This window comes from Lytechinus variegatus, chromosome 18 (genome assembly GCF_018143015.1).
Source record: "Lytechinus variegatus isolate NC3 chromosome 18, Lvar_3.0, whole genome shotgun sequence".
NCBI lineage: Eukaryota > Metazoa > Echinodermata > Echinoidea > Temnopleuroida > Toxopneustidae > Lytechinus > Lytechinus variegatus.
Window position 1 is genome coordinate 20,900,979 of NC_054757.1, and position 10,518 is coordinate 20,911,496.

General features: G+C 36.8%; 1 protein-coding gene across 1 annotated transcript; it reads right to left on the bottom strand.

Annotated features, from left to right (window-relative positions):
- Window positions 1-1,720: 1,720 nt before the first annotated feature.
- Window positions 1,721-7,474, bottom strand: LOC121432008 (cytochrome P450 2C15-like). The gene is made up of 6 exons (XM_041629819.1): window positions 7,040-7,474; window positions 6,252-6,403; window positions 5,503-5,897; window positions 4,899-5,147; window positions 2,842-3,169; window positions 1,721-2,289 (listed from the first exon to the last, which is right to left on the bottom strand). The coding sequence occupies exons 1-6, from the start codon at window positions 7,261-7,263 to the stop codon at window positions 2,111-2,113; spliced, it is 1,527 nt and encodes a 508-aa protein (XP_041485753.1). The 5' UTR covers window positions 7,264-7,474; the 3' UTR covers window positions 1,721-2,110.
- Window positions 7,475-10,518: the final 3,044 nt, after the last annotated feature.

Genomic DNA, 10,518 nt, shown 5'->3' on the forward strand with positions numbered 1-10,518 from the left:
AAATGAAACAATTTATTTAAAACAGAAATAGATTTCCTTGTCTCAAGTACATGGCTTGAAGGAAAATAAAACCTTTGGAATTATACATGTATAGCTAAAGTGCGTAAACAGACAAATCAAAGAAACAGGTCAACAGAAGTTTGAGAAAAAAATGAGTAAATATTAAGAATGTTATGAGCATTTCAAGTTTAGGTCCTTATTGTTATGTAGATCCTCCCACTGGCAATGCGCCATGAATATGTGATGTCACATGATTGTGAACAACTTTGCCATTACTTTTGTATATAATTCAATTTAAAAATGCCACTTTTATCACATCTATCAGTAGATCATGTACTCTTTTTATAGGAAGGCATGTAATACAGATTTTCAAAGAATAAATCATGGATAAAGAGTTTGTATCACCATAAGAAAGAGCAAAAAGATACATTTTGAGGGCATTTTATAGTCCACCAGAAGGAGAGTTGTTCACATGTGACATCACACATCTTGGTCGCATTGCCAATAGGAGGATATCCATATAGCATTAGTGATCGCAATATTCAAATGCTCTTAACGTTCTCATTTGTCCGATTTTTCTCAAACTCTCTTTGATCATATTCTTTGAGTTTTCTGTTTCCACACAAGCCCACTTGTTCCAAAGGTTTCTTTCCTCTTTAATATCGACAAAGGTAAGCCTATTATTCAGCATTCTGGTTGCCAGCAGTGAGCCTCAATAAAGTTCATCCTATTTTGTATACATATACTATACTCGTTATGCCTCTTTTTCGCTTTATCATTGTTGGACTTCATTTTCCATTCTTATTGTCTCATTTAAACATGTTAATGCAAACATTAATCAGCCGAGTCGCCCTTTAGGTGATGTTTAATGACATTTAACAGTTCAAAAATATACTTACACACATGAATATTTACAGCAAGATACATGTAGTATTGATTTATAATATACATGTTATGCCATTTTGGACATATTTTTAGCTAGCGTCTCTTCAGCATAATAGGGGCTTTTTTTCGGATATTTGTTTTCTCCGGAATTAATGTTTCAAACATATTTTGACATCAGTGTTTGGGATGATTTTCAAATGTGAATCATAAAATGATTAAAAAATATCCTTAAAAATTAAATTGATCTATATCTATTCTAATCAGCACTAACCCACTTTTAAATTCTCCCCAAATGAGTAGTGATGAACAATATTCCAGGCGCGATTCGGGGGGGGGGGGGGGGTTCGGAAGGTGCAGCCTGTAAAATTTGAAGCCATCATAAAGAAAAAAAAGTGTGAGACCGAGACAAAACAAGTGGACCGACTCTAAATGACATTTGACCTTGATCAAGTGACCTACGACTTGTGTAAGGCGAGCAATGATACTGGATTACCCCTATTCATAAAATTTCAAAGTAACGATGGCAATTCAATTAACAATTACCCACAACATGGCCACAGTTCATTGACCTTAAATGACCTTCGACCTTGGTCATGTGACCTGAAACTCGCACAGGATGCTCAGTGATCTTGATTACTCTTTATGACCAAGTCTTTATGAACTAGCTCCATAAACATTCAAAGTTATGATGACATTTCAAAAACTTAACTTTAGATTAAGATTTCGATATTGATTCCCCCAATATGGTCTAAGTTCATTAACCCTAAATGACCTTTGATCTTGGTCATGTGACCTGAAACCCGAGGAGAGGATGTTTAGTAATACTTGATTACGGTACCCTTATGTCCAAGTTTAATGACCTAGATCCGTATACTTTTTTAAGTTATGATGTCATTTCAAAAACTTAACTTTCATGTTGACGATGCCGCGCCGTCGAAAGAGCGGCGCGGCGCCCTCGTTTGTCTCGCCTCTCATATATTCCTCTCTATACTCCCTATCATTGTTGATTGAAATTTGATAAATCCACGATTTTGGTGTATGCATACTTCATAACGGTATAATGTTCATGCTTGGTACTGGTGTGATCTTTGGTTACGTTCTTCAGCAGCATAACTTACCACTTGAGGAATCGAAGAAATACGAATTGCCACAATTGCACAACAGCCTCTTTGCCTTCATGCGTGAGAATCTTTGTAAAGATCTTATAAAAAAAATTTAACTAGAACTATCGTTCATGGGCCAAGACTTTATATCTCTTGGGTGCAATGGTACCAAGACAATGTTCAAAGCCAAAGTCAGCTGAATCGCCTTCGGGTAATTGAAATTGAAATCGTTGCATGAGGGTAGTCGCGAAGAGGAAAAATTCCATCCGGGCCAGTTGTTCCCCAAGACACACACGTCGACCTGACAATACACAAAAATGAAATGAAATAAAAAATGATAAAAGTGAATGAGCCAAACCAGTTGTCATGGAAACATGTCATGTGTTTTGACGTATTGCACAATCATTAGAGTCGCATCATTTACTGCTGTTCGTCACTACAGATGACAGATAAGAATACCTAAGAATACCTATATACCCGCATAACCATTTGCATCATGAGAAGTAAGGTCTATCTATTCCCCCATTCTTTCAGGTATAGAGATGATACATGTGGGGGTGTCGTGGACTAGTGGTTCAGACTTTCGTCTTTAAATCTGAAGGACGTGGGTTCGATTCCAAGCCATGGCGTGTTTTCCTTCAGCAAGAAATTTATCCACATTGTGCAGCACTCAACCTAGCACCTAGTAAGGCGGATACGTGCGCTATACGAATCATATATTGTTCATTTATTTATAGGTATCCTTACACACAAAAAGGACATTATCGGCATAGAAGTAATGAATAGGTCCTAGAAATTTTGGGTTTTCCTTATGAATGATGAGTTGATCTCAAATCAGCAATTTTATTTTTACCTGCTCCGAATACAGTGAATGCATCCTGTTTGATAACAGTCTTCCCATCTTCACTCAGGAAACGTTCAGGGTTAAACTCTTCTGGTTTGTCCCATAGATTTGGATCCAGGTGAATAGCAAGGATATTGATAAGAATCTCTGTATGTTTTGGAATGGTGTATTCCCTGATTTTGACGTCTTTGGCGGTCACATGTCCCACGCCAACCGGCGCAACAGGTCGAAACCGGAGGACCTCTGTTATAGTTGCGTCGACATACGGCAGGTCCTTGCGATCGTCGAAGCACGGCGCCCTCTCCCGACCTACGACACGATCAATCTCACTCATAACCTGTCATAAATTATAAGTTATAAGTCATCATGAAAAGGCTGGTCGTTATAATAACGTATAAATATGTAAAAGCATAGTAGGTCCATGGTAAAAGGAAAACAACCAGTCAATCTATCTCATTTTACGAACGAAATTGCAAGTTGCAATCTTAAAAAAAACCTCCACGTCACAGAATTCATGCACGGACTGATTAAGATCAAATTTGCAGGAGAGCTTACAGAATTGTCTTTCGTATAATGCTGGGTTTAAAGGTTTACTGGCTCTTGATCTACAACCACTCGGTCTAATCTCCAGATGGGCTAACAACATTCAGGCTAAACCCACTTAGTCCACTTTTCATCTGGTCTACACACCACATGGTCTATATAGCCGCTCGCTCTAATGGCCACTAATCATCACCTGGTCCAATTCTTACTTCGTCTAATGTATTTTATTGCCACTTGGTGTATTGGAATTGGTCTTATACCCGTTCTCATCTCATTTGGTTTGATATTGCATTGGATCTAATGTGTAGTTGGTCTAATTTTCAGTTCATTCCCTCCTCGTCTATTTTAATTTAGTCTAATAGCCAGTTAGTCTAATTGTCAATTCGCCTGAATATCACTTTGTTTTGTCTAATTTGCACTCGGGCTAATGGTCTCTTGGGCTACTAACTCCAATTCTGCTTTCATATCCACAGTTTACAAATTGATTTAACTTGAAGAATTAGAAGAAATATGACGTACTGGTTGTAGATGAAATTACTTTATACCAATTGACGTTTGACGAACTGGGAATTATACCAAGTGGTAATATTTACTTATTCATTTATTTATTCATTTATTGATTTTCTATGTATTTATCTATTTATATATATATCTATGTTTTTATTTATTAATTCATCTACTTATTCATTTATTTCAGATATGTTTAAACAGGATAAAAACAATCAGTGCAGAGGCTGTTTTACATTACAGTCTTGTGATATAGAACAATGAATTAAGAATCACAATATAAACATAATATGCAGAAAAAAATAGTATACGATCAGCGATAATAATGACAAAGAATACAAACAACAGATCAAGAATATAAAACAGTAAAATAGAATGGATGCCCATCGAGTTAACCTCTATTTATAGGAAACATCTTAGGACAAGCATAACAACAGAGATGCAATAGAGACCTACTCAATATAAGGAATCGGTGAAGTGAATGTGATGAAGATGGATAGCATATCCACCGCAGAGACAAGTTTGAGGACAAGCTATTGAAAAAAAGAACATGTGCATGTAACCATGATCAATAATTATTTTCATGGTCATATGCACAGATTTCCAACCGATAATTCACCGGTTGATACAATTATCATACACGTCATAATAAAATTGTAAATCAAAGGTAAATCCTATGAATAATGAAGAAGGAACTATGTTTGGGGACTTGCCTTTTTTACAAGCTCTGCTTTTCTTGGCAAGTCCATCCGTTCAGATAATTTTATCTTCAATATTTGTTATGAAATGTTATTGAACTGTATGTATTTTTTTGAGTATGTATTTACACTGTACTTGGATTTTATCGTTTGTTTGAACGGAAATAAATAAATAAATAAAATAAAATCAAGAATGGGTTACATACCATTATTCATTGTTCATTCTTTAGGATGCTTCTAAAGAACACGTTGGCAATAGAAACATGCACTACCTGTGTGTGTATGGGTGTGTGGGGGGGAGGGGGGGGGGGTGTTTACCTTATCTTGTACATCGGGTTTGCTTGCCATAACGAGCATAAACCAAAGCAATGAAGAAGATGTCGTCTCAGTTCCTGCAAAGAACAGATCGAAAACACACATCCAGATGTCGTCTTTAGTTAGGTACGGTTTGGTTGCTTTGATTTCCTCCAATCGATCTGTTTCTGCGAGGTACATATCAATGATGTCCCGGATGTCGGTAGAGTCGTAGCTCTCGAGGTGTTCTCTCACCTCTTCATTGATGAAGTTCTGAATTTAGAAAAGAAAAAAGATTGGATAATTTTAAGTTGATTGTACACGGTTTATTGTTTCAAACATGGTATTATCGATCTCCAGATTAGAAAAGTCCCTTTTTAGTGAGGGCATGCAGGGCAAGACGGCCCTGTCCATAATAGACTACTACATAAACTCAAATGTTTTCCAGAGGCACCCCACACTGTCCCCTCCCATGTCACGACAGATCCAACGATCAAAAATAATTTAGAGAACATTTCTTCGAATGTTCGGTAGAAATCACACGAGGGCCTGTAGGTCATTGTTTCACTATTTAGGAAACTTTTTATCAAAACAGATTAAGGTAAGACCACTGGCCTTTTTCCCTTACCTTAATGCCCAATATGTTTTCTTTGGGCATCTTTAATATAGGGGTCTTGAGGAGAATGGGGAATCTTCCAATGAGCTCACGAATGATGGGGTTTATCCCCATTCCCCCAGTAAGGTTTCTAAGTCTCTGGATCATGTCAATGAAGACAGGATCATCATACTCCAATCGCCTCCCGAAGGTGATACTGCAGATGATGTTGGAGACGGCTGCATTGGTAAGATGCATGGCGTCGAACGCTTTTCCCGATTGTTGGGAAAATGCATTACAGAGGGTGTGTGCCTCTTCTTGTATCCGTGACTCGATGCCCTTCCGACCCATGCCGAAGTTCCGGAGGGCAGAGAGACTAAATCTACGGAGTTCTTGCCACGGTTCCCCGTCAGTGAATATGATGCCCCCTAAGTGATCAGAAAAAAGGAAAGAAAAGGACTTTGAACCTTTGTATAGAAATAAAGAAAGGTAACGATCAATAGTAATTAAGCCCAGCTGTCCAATTTGACGTTAGAACGACATCGCTACCACAATATTGCTAACACAAAGAAATAACCATGGAATTTGTAGCTCTATGAAATAACGAAACGTGATTGTTTAGTTATTCATAGAACTATAAGACTTGCGAATAAAGACGGCATTGAATTGAAAATGGTTACAAGGTGAACAAAATATGTTGTGAGTAATGTTATGAAAATAGTATTTCCATGTAACATGAAAGAGTGAACATTGAAAACCACATCGCGAAAAATACCACATACCTGTATAATCTATGACATGAGTAAAGAACGGAGGTGGTAGTCTGTTAGAAGTAACATCAGCTTGTTTGACCAGGAGTTCTTTAACCAGACCTGGGCTGGAAATCATGGTCATGATTTTGGAGCCAAGCTGGAGACAAACGATGTCACCATATCTGCAAATGGAAAGTAAAGGTACGCTAAATAAATTAGGCCTATACGTTAATCTGTCAAAAACCAAAATGATGTCATATTATCCCTCTTCTAATTGAACTACATTGGCTACCTGTTTCTGATAGAATACATTATCGAATACTTGTTCAAACCTATTTATCTCTGTCAACCACATTACCTTCTTACATTTCTTCATTATTTCAGCAACAAAGATCTACACACTCTCTTCGTTCTGTAGCTGCTCCTTCCTATGTCATTCCAAAATCCAGAAAACAGGCCGGTTTCAACTCCTTTCAATCTCTTTCCCCATCCCTCCCCCGTCTTTGGAACAAACTCCCTCCATCTCTACGAAGCATCTCTTCTCTGTCATGACCTCTTCAAAAAAACATCTCAAAACACACTATAAATATAACATAAACCTTAACTTGTCTTATGCCATCAAAAGCGCTTTGTATCATCTGAAAAAACGCTATATAAATCCAATTATTATTACCATTATTAATTATTAAAACTCGAACACGAATAGAATCACGAACGCTAATCACAGTCACGATTGTAATAGCAATCATCATTACAATGACGTTTCAAGATTCACGTGTGAAAAGGCCCATGCTAGTTGAAGGAATTATGAAACGTACCTGTTACAAAGCTGCACCAAACGTCCAAACCTATCCTTCACAGGGAACAATGCCATGAGACCATCGAACGGATGAGGAATGGCCGGTGGTCCAGGAGGAAGACGGTAATAGAATGAGGTCAAGTAGTTGGTGCGGACATACCAGAAGATGAGAAGACATAACGAGATGGCGGCCAGTAGGTTTCCTATACCGATGTACGTGATAACATCCAGAATGGAAGCCATACTTGATAGCGGTTCAGACAATGGCACCTACTCGCGTTCAAAGATTTCTGTGAAAGCAGCGGAAAGCAGACGATCAAACGAAACTGGCTGGGTATATACTGTATGTATTACAATCACATGACAATGAAGACTGCGCATAATTAATGACTGTGACACCAGACTTTGGATCAATACCGTTTCCCCCCATCCCCCCTAAATCAATATCCCTGGTGTTTATATCTATGTCGCGATGAACAAATATAAATGTGAACCTAAAAACATATATCGTGGTCGACTTTGAACTCACTTACACACATGGTCCTGGGAAGCGGGTGTTTGAGTAGTCTGCTGTGCAAACCTTTCACTCGAGTTAAGGGTCTGAATGCGCAGCCTACCCATGCCTTGTGTACTGAAGGCCCTCTCGTTCTTGCTTGCTGAATAACATTGAAGCAGCAGGTTTTGTATGTGCTGGCATTTGCGTGGAGACACACTTGCTGATCAAAGTCTGTGCCTGCAGACTATAGTGCTTATAGGCACTCCTTAATATTTTCCTTGGGGGTGCTGCGTGTATTATTTTTCATAGGCGGCACCCCCAGGATTTCTGGAAGGTGTGAAAAATGGAGAAATGTAGCCAAAATCACCTATATTTTGTACAAAAACCTTTTTTTCTTTGCTTGTCAAATTTCTTGGGACGAAAATGACCTTCATTTTGGAGTGAAACTTGATTTACATCAGCACTTCCCAGTGAACAAATCGCTCCCAGGGCCCTACTTACACACGTAATTTCTGAAGCCCAGAGGAAGTAAAGATCATCTCGGAAGTGATCATGTCCCATCAACTTCCTATTGGTGGGCTTACTTTTTTTATATATATTACTCACTGAAGTAGTTAAAATGAAACTTAATTTAAAGTCATTACAGTGTGATAAATATCATAAACCTTCATGCAGTAATAAAGAGTAACAAACTTCGACCCTTGGTAGTGGCGGATGTCTTCTATAAAAGTTTGGAAAGATTATCCTGATAACTCCCCTCGTAACATGATTCATGTTTTTGAGATCACTGATAAAATTAGATATATTGCAAAGGTGCATGATAAAAAAAACCTGGGGGAAAACATTTTGCCCAAACACGCCCCTGGTGGAATATATACTTCTCGAAGACATAAAAAATTATGTCTCTTTTGAGTCCTTCAAATATCTTCTTCTAATAATTATTTTGAATCAAAATGATGATGATGATGATTATTATTATTTATCATAATGATAATTATTATTATTGTCATTCAGATCAGTATATCAAAGACTAAAATGAACTCTAACGAAAACAAAGATAGCATTATTTAAACTAAAAGAGGGAACAAAAACGAAATATGGCTGGTTGCCAAATCAATCCCCTTTCAGCTTTCGTAGCTCTTCGAGCAGCCTATCGGGCTCTTATTCTTTAAACATATTTTTTTATATACAGATCGTACTTATTCTTTTATTTCATTTAAAGCATTTCATTTCATTTTTGTATATTTTTAGTTCATTTTATTATCACTATCATGATATAATGATATAATGTTTGTATTGTCCAACGAAATTCATTTCGTTTACATGCAAACATAAAATTACAACACAAAAAAAATATACGTTATCAAGGAGAGACAAATACGAAGTATTGGTATGCACATAATACATTCATTCGTATACATAAGACGATTAAAAGAGTATAACCAGATCATTGTTAAAATAAGAACAACAAGAAGACATATTCGGTGTAATTATCATTATCATCATTTTAGAACTTTTAAATGAGTAAAATTATCTGGTCATTTTATTTTATTTTATTTATTTATTTATTTTTTTAAATTTAATTATTTATTACTTGAAGCACAAATCTACATTGACCATGTTTTCGATACTATTATTATTGTAATTATTATAGTTTCTGTTATTATTATTATCATTATTATTTTCTTTACAATTATTCATCATCGATATATTTATCAGCGATGTAGGGCCGTTACAACCGATAATGTCGCTGCAACGCATGGTGTCATGATCATGTCTTGGCCCGGTCGCTGGCTTCGCTAGCTCGCAGCTATTTAGGAATCTTCCTGCCCCTCGAACTTTTTTTCACCAGTTTCGTGACTTATTTCAAGTACATGTAATCTAATGTACAAAATTACAATAATCATATATCTGAGATAATAGTGACAGCGTCCTAAAATTTCCTCGCTCGCTACGCTCGCACATCAACCCTAAAATAAAAATGGTTTCAGCCATCACTTTAACAACATTAGGGGGATGCCCATCATCATCAACATTTGTGCAGCAAGGTGACTGAATTATCACATATTACTATTGAAAGACGTAAATCATAAAATAAAGCTTGGTACCTACAAACATGACAAATGACAAATTCTACGTCCCAAACTTAGTCACTCTACTCGAGTAAAATACAATACTAGGCCTATACAAACAACTGAATGAAGTCATAGGCATGAATGCTATAATCGTTGATAATATGCACCTTTTATTATCTTGGGATTATAAAGGAGATTTGTTTTGAATTAATTAACCAAAACAATTATATTCGTTCGCTGCGCTAGCTCGGATGATAATGAAGTGAAAAATTAATTGAAAGGCAAAGACATTTGAGGAGCATGCGTTACAGAGTTGAGTTCCATGTATATCGACAAAAATCTACATCCGGGTCCCGTAACACAAAGGTTAGCGATTGATCGTACGTTTGATTTTTACGATTGATTGCACATTGTAGTCAATGCAATCAATCGTATAAAAAAATGTTCTCCTATAATTGCTAAGCTTTGTGTTACGGCCTCTGATGCTGTGGGGGCGCAATTAGCCCAGGGCCCTGGAAGCCTTTTTTTTTTACTGGGAGCGCTAATTTTAAATTTGCAAAAAAAGTTTTTCATTCCGAAATGGAAGTCAAATTGGTTCCAAGAAATTCGAAAAGCAAAAAATGAAATAAAAATAGAAAACAAAATGTTTTTTAAGACAGAATGGAGATCAAATTGGCCCCGAGAAATATTTAGCTCTACATGGGGTAAAAAAAGATACCCAGCAAACATGCATGTTCCCTTTTAAATTGGGTAAAATTTTCCTGTGTTATTAGAGTGTGCATTAACCATGTATTAAAAAAAAATCTCATGAAACCACTCCAGTCACTAAATTGCTCTACCTAGTACTAAGGTTATTTCACGAAATGTCTGAGACCCCTTCTCCCCCCCAAAAAAAAAATCACAAAGTTCTTTTTTTTTTGGGGGGGG

Bases quoted from the DNA above. Each gene is read 5' to 3' on its own strand.
- LOC121432008 (XM_041629819.1), bottom strand. From the start codon at position 7,263: ATGGCTTCCATTCTGGATGTTATCACGTACATCGGTATAGGAAACCTA. The intron at 5,898-6,251 runs GTATGTGGTATT...CTGATCACTTAG, and splicing joins TCATGTCATAGATTATACAG to GGGGCATCATATTCACTGAC. The intron at 5,148-5,502 runs GTAAGGGAAAAA...TTCTAAATTCAG, and splicing joins AAAACATATTGGGCATTAAG to AACTTCATCAATGAAGAGGT.